Source organism: Rhincodon typus, chromosome 15 (genome assembly GCF_021869965.1).
Source record: "Rhincodon typus isolate 14 chromosome 15, sRhiTyp1.1, whole genome shotgun sequence".
NCBI classification, from domain to species: Eukaryota; Metazoa; Chordata; class Chondrichthyes; order Orectolobiformes; family Rhincodontidae; genus Rhincodon; species Rhincodon typus.
The window spans coordinates 43,197,223-43,213,313 of NC_063346.1; the positions used below are offsets into that span (position 1 = coordinate 43,197,223).

Genomic DNA, 16,091 nt, shown 5'->3' on the forward strand with positions numbered 1-16,091 from the left:
TGTCGTCTGAGGAATGGGAGGGGGAGTTGAAATGGTTCGCGACTGGGAGGTGCAGTTGTTTATTGCGAACCGAGCGTAGGTGTTCTGCAAAGTGGTCCCCAAGCCTCCGCTTGGTTTCCCCGATGTAGAGGAGGCCACAACGGGAACAGCGGATGCAGTATACCACATTAGCAGATGTGCAGGTGAACATCTGCTTGATGTGGAAAGTCTTCTTGGGGCCTGGGATGGAGGTGAGGGGGGAGGTGTAGGGGCAGGTGTAGCACTTCCTGCGGTTGCAGGGAAAAGTGCCGGGTGTGGTGGGGCTGGAGGGGAGTGTGGAGCGGACAAGGGAGTCACGGAGAGAGTGGTCCCTCCAGAAAGCAGATAAGGGTGGGGAGGGAAAAACGTCTTTGGTAGTGGGGTCAGATTGCAGATGGCAGAAGTGTCGGAGGATGATGCGTTGGATCTGGAGGTTGGTGGGGTGGTACGTGAGGACGAAGGGGATTCTGTTTTCGTTGTTATTGCGGGTAGGGGGTGTGAGGGATGAGTTGTGGGAAATGCGAGAGACACGGTCGAGGGTGTTTGCGACCACTGTGGAGGGGAAGTTGCGGTCCTTGAAAAACGAAGACATCTGGGATGTCCAGGAGTGGAATGCTTCACCTCGGGAGCAGATGCAGCGGAGGCGAAGGAATTGGCAATAGGGGATGCCCTTTTTGCAAGAAGATGGGTGAGAGGAGGTGTATTCTAGGTAGCTGTGGGAGTCAGTATGCTTGAAATGGATATCGGTTTCCAGGTGGATGCCAGAGATGGAGACAGAGAGGTCCAGGAAGGAGAGAGAGGTATCAGAGATGGTCCAGGTGAACTTAAGGTTGGGGTGGAAGGTGTTAGTGAAGTGGATGAACTGTTCGAGCTCCTCATGGGAGCACGAGGTGGCGCCGAAACAGTCATCGATGTAACGGAGGAAGAGGTGGGGGATAGGGCCAGTGTAGCTACGGAAGAGGGATGGTTCCACGTATCCTACAAAGAGGCAGGCATAGCTTGGGCCCATGCGGGTACCCGTGGCCATCCCCTTTGTCTGCAGGAAGTGGGAGGAATTGAAAGAGAAGTTGTTGAGGGTGAGGACGAGTTCGGCTAAGCGTATGAGGGTGTCAGTGGAGGGGGACTGGTCGGGCCTGCGGGACAGGAAGAAGCGGAGGGCCTTTAGGCCATCTGTATGGGGAATGCAGGTGGATAGGGACTGGATGTCCATGGTAAAGATGAGGTGTTGGGGACCAGGGAATATCAGAACTTAGTCATTCCTGTGCTACTGTTCTTGTACCCAGTACCTCAGAAGCAGATATACATACAGATTGTGAGCCCCCCATTCACACATGAATAAGTGGCACTGCAGTGAACAATATGTGACACACAATGTTAACATTTGTAAAGGCCAGTTGTAATGTCACGTGCAGGTGTAGTTGGTACTAGAGTGAAATATTTACACTTGTAATATGAGTTTTCCCCTTCTCAAAGCCTGACCCAAGAATTTGCAGTGTATTTAAAGATGAAATGTGCGACATGCTCTGCACTTTTAATATGCAATGGAGAAACATGAGCATGGGAATTAAAACTGGAAACAGTTGAAAGGAAGTCCATGCCACTGTAACATTGTTCATTTTGAAGACTATAGCTAATTATTAATGAGGCTATAGATGGAAGTATAAGAGTACAAACAATAGTGGTATAAATATATTATGGATATAATCTGTATCACAAGTTGGCAATGATAAAATAAGTTGAAAATTGTAATATCTTCGTAACATTACACATGGGAAGTCAAGACCACAGGGAGGTTTTCGACTTGGCACTCAGGCATAAATCAGGTATTGTGATCTGTCATCCTGTTTTTTATTATTATTATTAATCTATTTTTCTAATCAGCCTGCTTAGATCTGTTATTACAGACCTGTGGAGCAGATGAGACTTAAACCGGGGCCTCCCTGTCCAGGGGTAGGGACACTGCCACTGTTTCACAAGAGGACCGTTCAATCACCCAGTCTAGAAACTGCTTGATATTCATTTCAGTTGATTTCAATGAAAAAACGAGTTGGTCAGTTTCTCTTTATAGGTAATCACCTCCATCACCCACGGGTGATAAGTTGAAGTTCAGACTTGCAGGGTTTCTTTTTGCAGATGAAGTGGAAGAGAGGCATGTGTAACAATCCCATTCTGTTCTTGCTTTCATTTTTCCGTAATTAATTCCTACAAGCTAATATATAAAAGAAACTGCCTCTGTAAACTTATCATATTAATGCACCCTCGTCAATGAAAGCAATGTAGGGCTGCTAAAAGGAGGGGAGTGAATTATAATTTTGATAAATTTGCAAGTCTGTTTAGCATTATAAATATAGACAAAGGAACTGACAATGGAAACATTGACAAAAGGAGTACACCCAGACCTAGGCTTTTTAATATATGTGCAGTGGTGCTGCTTTCTGGTTACCTTTTAGCCTTTCTGCTTCATGGTGATGTATTCAATTATGAAAAAAAATAGACATTTGATCATTCATACTAAACAGAATTGAGTCTCCATGATTTTATGTTGCAGGAGGTAAATACCTGAAAAATTGTAACAGTAAGTTTCCATGGAGTTTTATCTTAAAATGTGATTATTCTTTTGTTGCTCAGCGATGCTATTCTTACCAGCTCCATCAACTGTGTGACAAGCTTCTTCTCAGGATTTGCAATTTTCTCTGTATTGGGCTATATGGCATTCAAGCACGGAGTTGATATTTCAGAAGTGGCAACAGATGGTAAGCACTTTATACAGATTTAATGGTATATTTTCAATTTCAAAAACAAAATTTTGCAGATGCCAGACACCTGAAACAAAACAGAAAAAGATAGAAATACACAACAGATTCTGGTTCTGACTAAATGCCATGACCTGAAATTTTAACTTTTTCTCCACAGATCCTTCAGAGTACTTCCAATACTTTACTTTCATTACATTTTGAATTTTGTCTCTGATTGGCAAACTACAGATAATTGAAAAGACTTTAGTTATTTTAAGTATCAGAAGAGTCTTTTCTTCCTCTAAATGTGAATTTGATTCTGAATCAGGACATTTTGTGGATGATAGAAAAGTCACCCAACATCTGCATTTCAGTTTTTTAAAAATTCATTCATGGGATGTGGACATCTCTGGCTAAGCTTGCATTTATGGTCCATCCAAACCCATGACCACTTCCAAGGATGACAGCACCACCTTTAAGTTCCCCTCCAAGCCACTCACCATCCTGACTTGGAAATAATTTTGCCGTTCCTTCACTGTCACTGGATCAAAATCCTGGAATTCCCTCCGTAATGACATTGTGGGTCACCCCACAGCAGGTGGACAGCAGCGACTCAAGAAGGCAGCTCACCACCACCTCCTCAAGTGCAACTAGGGATGGGCAATAAATACTGGCCAGGCAGCAACGCCCACATCCCACAAATGTAAAAAATACGTGCTCAAAGGCAATCACATTGCAGTGGGTCTGGAGTTACATGTAGTCCAGTCCAGATGAGGACAGCAGATTTCCATCCTTTAAAAAAAGTTTCACCATTTTGCTAACTTTTTATTCCAGAATTTTACTAAATTCAAATTTCACCATCTGCCATGGTAAAATATGAACCCATGTCCCCAGAATGTTAGTCTGGGGTTGTGATTATTAGTCTCGTAACAGTACCACAACATCACCACCTCCCTCCCATTTTAATGCATTAGGCATGGAGATTAATATTAGGATCTCAGTGAAACTATAAAAAGATGCAGCATTTCTATAAAAATTGAATATTTGTTACATCTATAACGTTACAAAGGCTTGTTGCAAAATTTGACTGGATAGGTCTGGGAAAGTGTTATGTATGCAGTTGAGAGCACTGCCCCTTCGAAAGAGCTGGTCAGGTGACCTGGAGGGGCAGAGCTTGGATCCAGTTTAAAGCTGGCTGTGGAGGTGTGAATGTTGTTAATAAAGTGTTCCTGTTCAGATTTACCATTTGTCGACCTGGTATATAATTGCTTGTTATAAAAGAAACATCAAGATAAAAGAAAGAATGATTCTTTTTGCAATGAGAAATTAAAATCTATTTGCCCCAAATTTGCTATATCATGCAATAAATAATTTGAAAATTTCAACTTGGATGCCCAAAGTTCAAGGTATTGCAAAAGCTGTTTATCTTTGGTAAAGAATAACTTTCAAACAAATACTTTTCAATTTCAATTCTGATTCATGTGCACACCATCCATTTGTATCTTAAAACATGCAACAAATATGGGACTCCCATGTCTTAAGGCTTGCCTGTTTATCAGCTCTCTTCAGCTCTGTTTTACAGCTCTCTTTATGGAGGAGATGGTAAGTGGTGTCCTGCCATTTTCAATGTGCTACGTCCTTGTATCTGAACACAAGGGTCAAGATTGAAATGACTCCACAGAGATCGGTGTCCCGTTACCAAGTCACCCTTTATTTACATGTGGAAAGCCCTTGACAATGATCCAGCTCCCTCAGAGCCAGCTCTGAGAATGAATAGGATGTCTGACATTCCAGTTCTTATTTGTCAGCCAGGGCTCCCTGTTTGGACCAGATTAACAGCTTCAATCAGGAACTCATATTCTGTGAGTCCACCTGGCTGACATCGTTATAATTACCACATCCCTCCCCCTCTGAGTCCAAGGACAGAGGCAGGTTCTTTTCCTTGTAGCTCCTCCTGGGGTGTTTTAGCACCAAGTCAGATTCCTCTGACTCTGCCCCGGATATGGACAGTATGTAATGCCCAATAGCTCACCTCTTGCACCTGGAGTGTCTTGAAAGAAATTCATTCTCCACTTCAGGCGGCAAAGGTGTTGAGGTAGTGGCAACTGGCGCATCCAATACAGATTCCAAGGTATTTTCAATGCTTGATGGAGAGAGAGAACCCACTGGTTTCTGACTGTTCCCAGGAGCCAGGCATGTTTTGCTCTTGCCCTGTTTGCAAGTTTGTAGCTTTCATATGGTCCATGAGCTTATTCAGGACCCTTGCACCTATCCAAACCTTATATGTCACTGGACCTGACCTTGCATCGACCATGCCTCCCATGGTTCCTACACAAACACCCCTGAAGTAAATTGTCTGTCTCACTTGAGGAATCTTGTGTCTGGTGTTGGTGTTCCTAATGCTATTTCACCCTCCACCATCCCCCCAGTCCTGGCTGCCAGACATAACTTCTCACCAACATCTTCATTTTGAACACCCCTGGGTGACCCTGATGGTGTTCAGCCAGTATCTGGCAGTGACCTTTGTGTGGGACAATCACTCTTGTTCCCCATAATATTAATAATAAAATGTCATCCTGTACTGTGATCTCATCACTCTGGGTCCAAAAAGGTTTAAATTCCGGTTGTGATAGCCCTTTGGTTTTCCCCATTACCACCAGCTGTTTCAGTCTTGCCAGGACCGGACCTTTCTGCGTCCAAACTCTGATATTGTCAGCTGTGGCTGTAATTTTGTCCAGAAAATTTAAAACCATTGCAGACTCTTCCAGTGGCAGTATCACCCCAATGGTATATCTGGCAGTGGGAGGTGGCTCAATGTATCCACACTTACTACTTGGCCTCCCAGATGGTGTTCCAACTTATAATTGTACGCACTTAACGTTGGAGCCCACTGCTAAATTCGGCCTGAAGCTCTGGGTGGCACTGCCTTGTCCTCTTTGAGGAGGCCCAGCAAAGGTTTGTGGTCTGTTATTATTACAAATTTACATGCATAAAGGTAGCGGTGGAACTTCCTGACACCAATATGGCAGCCAAGCCTTCCTTCTCTATCTGGGCGTATTTATGCTATGCATTAGCCAAAGTCCTGATGCATGCTGTATTGGCTGTTCCTTTCCATTGGGCCACCTATGAGCTAATACTACCTCGATGCAATAAAGGGAGGCATTGCATGTCAGTACCAGATCTCGTATGGGATCATAATATGCCAACATCTTTTAAGGATGATCGCTTTTTCTTCACTTCCCTGAAAGCTATGGCTTGGCAATGTGACCATTTCCAAGGCTGACATATCTCTAAGAGTCAATGCAATGATGCCAGGATGGAGGCCAGGTTATGTATGAACTTCCAATAATAGTTCACCAGCACAAGGAAAGACCTAAGCTCTGGTACAGACATGGGAGCCGGGGCACCTCTGGTCGCTCTCACGTTATTTTCCAACATATGTAACCTGGTCTTGTTGACTGTAACCCAAGTAGGTCACTTGGGGTGGCTGGAACACACAGTTTTCCCCTCTAAAGCATACTCCCACCTGGGAGAAACATTTAAAGACTATGTCCAAGCTCTTTAAGTGTTCCTTATTAGTCTTCCCTGTTATTAACATGTCATCCAGATAAATAGTGACCTGGAGTAGACCTCGGAAAATGTTCTCCATCATCTACCAAAAAGTTGCACAGGCTGATGATACCCCAAATTGCAGTCTCCTATCGGTACAAGGTCTTATGGGTATTATTTCTGGGAATCCTCATCTAACCGCAATTGCAAGTACTCATGGCTCGGTCTAGATTCATGAAGGACAGTCTCCCCTGCCAGCTTTGCATATAAATCCTTTCTGTGACAGATTGGGTATTTATCCAGCTGCGAAAAGCAGTTTATCATTTATTTAAAATCCCTACACAGGTGAACCGACCTATCGGGCTTCACAATCGGTACAACCGGTGCTGTCCATTCCACAAACTCAACTGGTTTGATGATTCCTTCACTTTCCAACCTTCTGATTTCTGCCTCCAATTTTGTCTGTAAAGCAAATGGCACTGGGGGTGGGTGGGGCTTGTATAATCATGGAATTGCTTCCTGGTCAACGTGCACAGTGGCCTTGGCTCCTTTGAAAGCCCCTAGAACTTGCTGAAAAACTTCCAGGTATTTAGTTAGGTGGCCACATTCACTCAGGTCGCCATTTTCTAATCCAAAAATGTTGAACCAGTTAAGGTGAATCTTTCTCAACCAAATTCACCTCTTCATGCCTGGGCCTAAGCATTTTACTACAGTCAATGGTAAATTTTACTACAGTCAATGGGAACCTAAGTTGCACCCTTAATCTGTTAAAGTTCCCTGATATAGGTTCTCAGTTTAGCCGAAGTCTTAAGAGTTGGAGTCCAGAGCGATTTTGTTAAAGCCAGGTCTGTGATCACTGAAAAGGCCACACCAGTATTGATCTCCACTAGAACCCGGTAACCATTTAAGCAGACATTTATTTTGATTGGTTCTGATTTGGATGTTGCTAAGCAATTTACCTCCACCAACCCAGATGTAAGTCTGGCTTTTCACAGTGTGCACTCTCCTGGATACTGGCCTATGAGTTCTCTTACTGAATTCAGGCCTAGTGGGACTCCTTTGCTGTCTCTAGTCTGCATATCAACAGCAACTGCAATGACTTGCCGGCCCAGATCACGGAGAAAATTTTAACCGTTTTGCCAAGGCTTGGCTTTGTTTTGGGGTTCGCTGTGGGCTGACAGAGTCCCTCTGCTCAGAACATGTCCTGAGTGAGGCTTTGCAATTACCTTTACTCAAGCGGTACTCCCCAACTCAGTCGGACTGGCGATGGTATTCACTTCCATCAGAATTCCCTGCAACTCTTATGCTCCACTTGCCACATCTTCCAGCATCAAAGCCAGTTGTAGTCCCTGTTTGAAGTCCAGTTGGGCTTCAACTAGAAGGCATTTTTGCATGGTTACATCATCAATGCCACATACCAAATAAACAGTCTCTCAGCATCTCATTAAAAGTTTAAACCAAAGTCACGTACCTCTGCTAGTCATCATAACCTAATCAAAAATCCCGATACGGATTCCCCTGGTTTTTGAGTTGCTGAGTAAAAACGATTGCAACTCAGAATTAGAGGAGGCTTGAGGTCATAATAGGACTTAACTAAGTCTGTCAACTCTTGAAAAGTTTTAGTATCTGGTGCCTCAGGGAAAGTGAAGCTCCTAATAACCAAAAAAGCTGCAGGTCCACAAGCTGTCAAGAGAATTAAGAGTTGCTTTTCATCTGCCCCAATGTCATTTGCCCAGAAAAAAATAACATATTCTTTCCACTTACTGGGCCCAGTCTTCCACAGCAGGATTGAATGAGTCAAGCTTCCTAAATAATGGCATAGTGCCAGAAATGCTTACGCCAACTCAAAGATGACTGTTGTGAGTGAGCGTGCTTTGGTCTTGTGGGCACTGGAATAACTCCACAAAGGCTGGTGTCCAGTTACCAAATCAGCCTTTATTTACACAGAGAAAGTCCTTGACACTGATATAGTTCTCTGAGTGTCAGGACCTCTGACAGTCCTGTTTATATCTGTCAGCCAGGACTCCCTGATTGGACCAGATTAAAAGCCCCAATCAGGAAACTCATTCAATAAGGACCACCTGGCTGACCACATTACAAGCACAACAAATATTACCACCCATCCATGTAAATGCAATCTCAGTATTACTTTTGACATTTGTCATTCCCATCTTTTTTTTCAAACAAATTTAAATAACAGCTGGGTTTTGTCATGGCATTGAGAAAGTCATTCTTTAGATTTTTCTTAAAGCCTTATTTTGACCTGGAAGAAATGTTGAAAATGTATCATGAATGATTTGGTTGGTTCAATTACCAGTCATGACATTGAATGTGGAAAGAAGACTACTGAAGAAGAAATGAGGCATTTGAGAATTTAAACTCGGTAGCATTGATGCAAATGTGTAGTCAAAAGCCTTAACAAATGCCAGTAGAGTATGAAGATAGTAGTATGACATAATCAAATGTTTAATATGGTGCAGAGACAGTTTGGACTAAAGTTCTGTTGCACTTCATAGCTGGGTTCAGAACTGGTATAAATGAATCACTGATGAGAGTTAAAGAAAGCTGACGATGCTGGAAATTTGAAATAGAAACCTGACTCGGTGCAAAATCCGCTGTAAATTGACTGGAACCACAGCAAGAATCTAGAAAAAATGGCTCAAACGCTGTGGAAATACACTGCATTGTAATTTTATTGGTTTCAAGTGGAGCTCGTGAAACAGGAGGCCAGGTTTCAAAACTAAAAAGAACTCCGCAGCATGTATGCTGCAACCATGGCTTTCGTCTGATGAGATCCCATAGTGGAAGCCTCAGCTCAGAAAACTACCCTTTCTACTTATCATGGTAACAGCCCAGGTAAAATGTTCAGAACTTAAAATAATGAATATCAGTCTTCTCAAAACATGTGATGTTTACATCAAAAACCACTTACTAGCTCCTGAAAGAAAATATTCAAGTTAGCTCATTCCTTAGTAGTTGATTTACTGGGTTAATGAGAGCAATACATTCATTAGAAATGGCAGGTCAGCCCATCAGACCCATAGAATTTATCATCCTCTCCACCAAATTAGGTGTTAATACGTTCTAAGAGTTTGATAACGCCATGGAAATAAAGTCATTTTGACTAACTAGGATCTATCGTAATTGTTGACAACTAGTTACCTTCATGGTTTTGGTGAAAAGGTGCAAATTCAGTGTATTAAAGTTCAGTTTTGCCAGTTCTGTCTGTCATATGCGTATTCACACCTCATTCAACATTACTGATTTTTTTTTATTTGAGGGACACTTGTTTGGACTTTTAAATGATGGGAATTGGCCAACCACGTACAGGCAAAATAAGTGATGTTTAACAGTAATCTCATCATCTGACTGGGTTTACATCCAATATGTGATTAAACCTCAAATAAGATTAAAATATCATTTTAGCTTGAATATTAGAAACATGGGGATTGCATCAGTTCAATAAGGCAGCTCACCGTCACATTTTTGAGGGCATTTGGGGATTAGCAATAAAGTCTGGCACAATCAGTGATCTATGAACAGACAAAAAAAATACTCTGTTAATATACAGTGTACAAGTTACTTATTATCCATTTCATACTATTACCCTTACAACAGGTGTCGTTTTCTTTCTTGAGCATTTTGGCTTTTAGAAGCTTATTTTTTCATTCGCCCTAATCCCTTTCAGAGGTAGGGTAGTCATATAGTAACATTACTTTCTGCAATTGCATTGATGTAAGGAATATTTGGATTGGCACAATAGCAGAATTTGAATAAAATCTTAAACTGTAAGCATCAACACAAGGGAAGAATTGATTTGCTAGACAAAACACTATATAAGCACATGATGGCATATGGAAGTTTGCAACAAATTGTTTTTTAAGTTACTGACACACTTCTGTATACAAAAAACCCTATTCCTAAACACAATTTCCACAGACAGCTAATTGGTTGCATATTTGTCTCTTAAACAGTAATACTTCAAGTAATTCACAGTATGTGGGAAGTTTTAAGGTGTGATGACAAAAAAAATTACGAAATTAATTCGTTCAGGATTAAATTATCCACTCAACACCATGTTCATCGCAATAATTTCTATTCCAGTGTCCTCATAAAGTATCTCCTGATTTTCTGCAGCCTTAAGCTAGAGATTCCACGTTTATTCACAAAGAAATCATTACCTCTGTGTTGTCTGATTATCCTGATTCCCAGTATTCCTTTGCTGAAATGTTTATTATTGCTCTCCTCACTTTGCAGCTCCTCATTCCTCTTTGCAGACCCTTCCCTTTACAGGTATTCCTTCCCACATTGCAAGCCTTTCTCCCCCATTTTCATAATTTGGTGCCTTTTGATCCCTTCTATCCTGTTTGCAGCCTCACTTATCCACTCCTGAAATCTCAGTCACCTTCTCCCAGCCTTGTTCCCTCTGGCTCATCAGCTCCACTTCCTCTGGCCTCTCTTCCTACCCTACATCCTCTGGTATCATTGTTTCTGGCCCAGCAGCTTAGCTTATTGCTGCCACGCATCTCTATGTTAGTCCAATCACAGGCTCCTTTGCTCCTGTATTTGCTGCTGACAGGTTGCTCCTTGATAGCCTTTCTCTGGTCACAACAGTGATGGATAGGATTTTCAGAGTGTTCTGTGTTTTTTCAGGGTGAATTCACCTGCTGCCTTAGAACTATTTATATAAGTAATTTATTTATATAGGTAATAAAAACCAAAAGAACTGCGGATGCTGTAAATCAGATACAAAAACAGAATAAAAAAAACCCAAAAGAACTGCAGATGCTGTAAATCAGGAACAAAAATAAAGTTGCTGGAAAAGCTCAGCAGGTCTGGCAGCATCTGTGAAGGAGAAAACAGAGTTAATGTTTCAGGTCCGGTGACCCTTCCTCAGAAGGTCAGCAGGTCTGGCAGCATCTGCGAAGAGAAATCAAAATTAACATTTTGGGTCCAGTAACCCTTCCTCAGAACGTTAACTCTGATTTCTCTTCACAGATGCTGTCAGACCTGCTGAGCTTTTCCAGCAATTTCTGTCTTTGTTGCATTTATATAGGACCTGGATTGTAAGAAATTGTCCCAAGGTGAATCACAACAGTGTAAACAAAAAATTTAGTTTACTGGGTTTGCTGCTTCAGAGCAATCTCCTCTATATTGGTGAGACCAAATTCTGACGTTGTAATCACTTTGTGAAATACTTCTGCTCTGTCCTAAAGAATGATCTTGACTTTCTAGATACTTGCTATTTCAATGCACCATCTTGCTGTTTTGCTAACATCTTCCTCCTAACAAAAGCAAAACACTGCAGCTATTGGAAATCTGAAACGAACGCAGAAAATCTTGGAGAAACTCAGCAGATCTGGCAGCATCTGTGGACAGAGAAACAAAGTTTCAAGTCAGATATGACTCTTTTTCAGAACTGATTTTTGTCTGAGGCCTGCTGCAGTGCTCTACAAAGCCTAAAGCAAGTTAAAGGAATGGCACAAAAACAAAGTTGCTGGAAAATCTCAGTAGATCTGGCAGCATCTGTGAAGGAAAAAACAGAGTTAACGTTTTGGGTCCAGTGACCCTTCGTCAGGCATCTCATTTTCGGTTTAGGCACTATACAAACTTCATGACTCAACATGAAGTTCAACAACTTCAGACCATGAACTCTATCCTCCACCTTGATTACTCCCTTTGCTCACCTCCCCCCCCAGAAAAAAATCTAGTCAGTGTTTTGTTTGCATGGGTTTGTCTCAGCATTGTTGACCTATTTTCTGCTATTACCTGTACTATTAACACCCACTCTTCATCTTTATCTTTTCTCTACTACAATTAACATTCCTTTCACCTCTGGGCACTTAGCCTATCTGTTCAATCTTACTCCTCTTCACTCCTCTCCAACAGTGTAAAAAACATCATTTTATACACCCCTTCAATTCCAATAAGAGGTCAGAGCAAATTCAAAATGTTAATCAGGGCACTATCTCCACAGTTATTGCCAGAACTGTTGATTTTCTCCAGCACTTTATTTTTATTTCAGATCTCCAATACTTTGCTTTTATAATGAGGAGAAGTTGGGCAAGGATGAATTTTTGGAAGATGTCTAACAAAATGACATGAGCAACAGAAATATAAGATTAGGACAATTGATTAAGAAGAACATTGGGAACAATTTTGAAATTTATTTTGCTTTTGAGATTGTTCTTCAGAACTTTGTTGAACAATCTTTGTTGTATAATTAACTTACCAGAGTCTCTCATGAATAACTTTTTTAGTTGAAGTTGCCACCTTTTATTAAGTCCAAAACCAGTAAGATAAAGCCTAATATCCACGAGGATAAAGCCTAAGCAGAAAGTGGAATCTTGGGCCATGTTTTGAACTTTAAGTTGCTTTAATAATTATTGCTTGAAAATTAGTGGCAAAAAGCTGAACTTTTAATTTTAAAACACAGTAAGTTGTTCTCCGGTTTCTATTTTAGGAATTTCCAGACAGCCCATCCAGAAACCATTCTGAATCCAGATAGTGCCAGACTAGCCACTGATCTGTGCTATCATCATGCCTTCAAAATATCTGTATTTATATACAGGGATTTGTACCTTACAAGATGAATAAGCATAAATACTGAAGTTATTTGCCACTCTATTTCGTAATTATGTAGTATTTTCTTGTTTATAGATGACACTTTTCCATAATCTCAGGGTACCAACTAATTCACTGTGTGCCATTCTGTTTTCAGGTCCAGGCTTAGTGTTTGTTATCTATCCTGAAGCAATCTCTACTCTCCCAGGGTCAACATTTTGGGCAATTATGTTTTTCATAATGCTGCTGACATTGGGGATTGACAGTTCAGTAAGTAAAGTGCAACTTCATCGTGTGTTCCTCACTGTCCTAAACATCAGTCGTTCATAGACTGGAATATAATACAGGTAAACGTGGTGTTCAGGCGAACTTAATTGTGGGACAGGCCAGTCATGATCTACTGGTGGTTGTTAAACCTCCAGCAATTAAGTCAGAGATGGTTTGGGGTAAGGACAAGGAACTTAGCTTGTGATTAGATGTCAATGAGCCTCATTAATAAAACAATTGACGCCAATTATCCCTGACACACTGAAATTTAGAGATACTAGGAACTGCGGATGCTGGAGAATCGGAGACAACAAAGTGCAGAGCTGGATGAACACAGCAGGCCAAGCAGCATCATAGGAGCAAAAAGGCTGACGTTTTGGGCCTAGACCCTTCATCAGAAATGGCGGAGGGGAAGGCGGTTCTGAAATAAATAGGGAGAGAGGGGGAGGCGGATAGAAGATGCATAGAGGAGAGGATAGGTGGAGAGGCAACAGACAGGTGGAAGAGGCGGGGATGGAGTCGGTAAAGGTGAGTGTAGGTGGGCAGTTAGGGAGGGGATAGGTCTGTCCAGGGAGGACGGACAGGTCAAGGGGGCGGGATGAGGTTAGTAGGTAGGAGATGGGGGTGCGGTTTGAGGTGGGAGGAGGGGATAGGTGGGAGGAAGAACAAGTTAGGGAGGCGGGGACGAGCTGGGCTGGTTTTGGGATGGGGTGGGGGGAGGGGAAATTTTGAAGCTTGTGAAATCCACATGGATACCATTGGGCTGCAGGGTTCCCAAGCGGAATATGAGTTGCTGTTCCTGCAACCTTTGGATGGCATCGTTGTGGCACTGCAGGAGGCCCAGGATGGACATGTCATCTGAGGAATGGGAGGGGGATTTGAAATGGTTTGCGACTGGGAGGTGCAGTTGTTTATTGCAAACCGAGCGTAGGTGTTCTGCAAAGCAGTCAACGAGCCTCTGCTTGGTTTCTCCGATGTAGAGGAGGTACAGCGGATGCAGTATACCACATTGGCAGATGTGCAGGTGAACATCTGCTTGATGTGGAAAGTCTTCTTGGGGCCTGGGATGGGGGTGAGGGAGGAGGTGTAGCACTTCCTGCGGTTGCAGGGAAAAGTGCCGGGTGTGGTGGGGCTGGAGGGGAGTGTGGAGCAGACAAGGGAGTCACAGAGAGAGTGGTCCCTCCGGAAAGCAGATAAGGGTGCGGAGGGAAAGATGTCTTTGGTGGTGGAGTCGGATTGCAGATGGCGGAAGTGTCGGAGGATGATGCGTTGGATCCGGAGGTTGGTGGGGTGGTACGTGAGGACAAGGGGTTTCTTTTTTGGTTGTTATTGCGGGGACGGGGTGTGAGGGATGAGTTGCGGGAAATATGGGAGACACGGTGGAGAGCGTTCTCGACCACTGAAGGGGGGAAGTTGCGGTCCTTGAAAAACGACGACATCTGAGATGTACAGGAGTGGAATGCCTCATCCTGGGAGCAGATGTGGCGGAGGCGAAGGAATTGGGAATAGGGGATGGCATTTTTGCAGGAAGGTGGGTGGGAGGAGGTGTATTCTAGGTAACTGTGGGAGACGGTGGGCTTGAAATGGATATCGGTTTCTAGGTGGTTGCCCGAGATGGAGACAGAGAGGTCCAGGAAGGAGAGAGAGGTATTAGAGATGGTCCAGGTGAACTTAAGGTTGGGGTGGAAGGTGTTGGTGAAGTGGATGAACTGTTCGAGCTCCTCATGGGAGCATGAGGTGGCGCCGATACAGTCATCAATGTAACGGAGGAAGAGGTGGAGTTTAGGGCCAGTCTCGGTACGGAAGAGGGATTGTTCCACGTAACCTACAAAGAGGCAAGCATAGCTTGGGCCCATGCGGGTGCCCATGGCCACCCCGTTTGTCTGTAGGAAGTGGGAGGAATTAAAAGAGAAGTTGTTGAGGGTGAGATTTCACAAGCTTCAAAATCTCCCCTCCCCCCACCGCATCCCAAAACCAGCCCAGCTCGTCCCTGCCTCCCTAACCTGTTCTTCCTCCCACCTATCCCCTCCTCCCACCTCAAACCGCACCCCCGTCTCCTACCTACTAACCTCATCCCGCCCCCTTGACCTGTCCGTCCTCCCTGGACTGACCTATCCCCTCCCTAACTCCCCACCTACACTCACCTTTACTGGCTCCATCCCCGCCTCTTCGACCTGTCTGTTTCCTCTCCACCTATCTTCTCCTCTATCCATCTTCTATCCGCCTCCCCCTCTCTTCCTATTTATTTCAGAACCCCCTTCCCCTCCCCCATTTCTGATGAAGGGTCTAGGCCCGAAACGTCAGCCTTTTTGCTCCTATGATGCTGCTTGGCCTGCTGTGTTCATCCAGCTCTGCACACTGAAATTTAGAGTTTGTTCAGGGATTAACTGGGAGTCACCAGAGATTTCCTGTGTCCCCTGAAGCCGTTCAACAAACAGATTTGGGTTTTCCAACATCCTACCTTGTTTTGGGTAGAGGGCTCAGAGTCAAGCATTCAGTGCTCAATTGAGGGACCTGACATAAGGAACAGAAGGGTCCACTGAATGCCCTTGTCCTTGCCTCCAATCACCATGCTTCCCCTCCCCCGACCCTCATCAGTCTCATTTACCTGAGTCTAGGGATCCTGGTAAAAGCCCTCGGGCAGTACTGGCAGCAGACACTGCCCCTGGTGGCATTGCTGGTAATAACGAGCCGGCAGCCTCCATTTGGCATGCAATTTGGTTATGTTTCTCCTGTGGAAGTGAGGTAGGTTTCCATTGGTGCTCTAACTGGTTGCTCCATCATCAGCATCAAATATTAGTCCTTGAAGCATATAGCACAGGAACAGACTATTCAGCCCATCCTCATGTTTATGTTCCGTGTAAGTACAACACTATTTCTTGAAAGCAACTGAGTATAACTTAAATGTTGAGAGACAAAAACTTTCATATGGTCAGGATCTCTTGTAACAATTTCTTT

General features: G+C 43.4%; 1 protein-coding gene across 3 annotated transcripts in view; it reads left to right on the forward strand.

Annotated features, from left to right (window-relative positions):
• The window catches only part of slc6a2 (solute carrier family 6 member 2), a 167,448-nt gene that overhangs the window by 102,230 nt on the left and 49,127 nt on the right, over nt 1-16,091 (forward strand). For all 3 annotated transcript variants that reach the window (XM_048605752.1, XM_048605753.1, XM_048605754.1), the window contains exons 7-8: nt 2,647-2,771; nt 13,024-13,136. In XM_048605752.1, the coding sequence (XP_048461709.1) occupies nt 2,647-2,771; nt 13,024-13,136 (238 nt within the window). The remainder of the gene's footprint in view (nt 1-2,646; nt 2,772-13,023; nt 13,137-16,091) is intronic.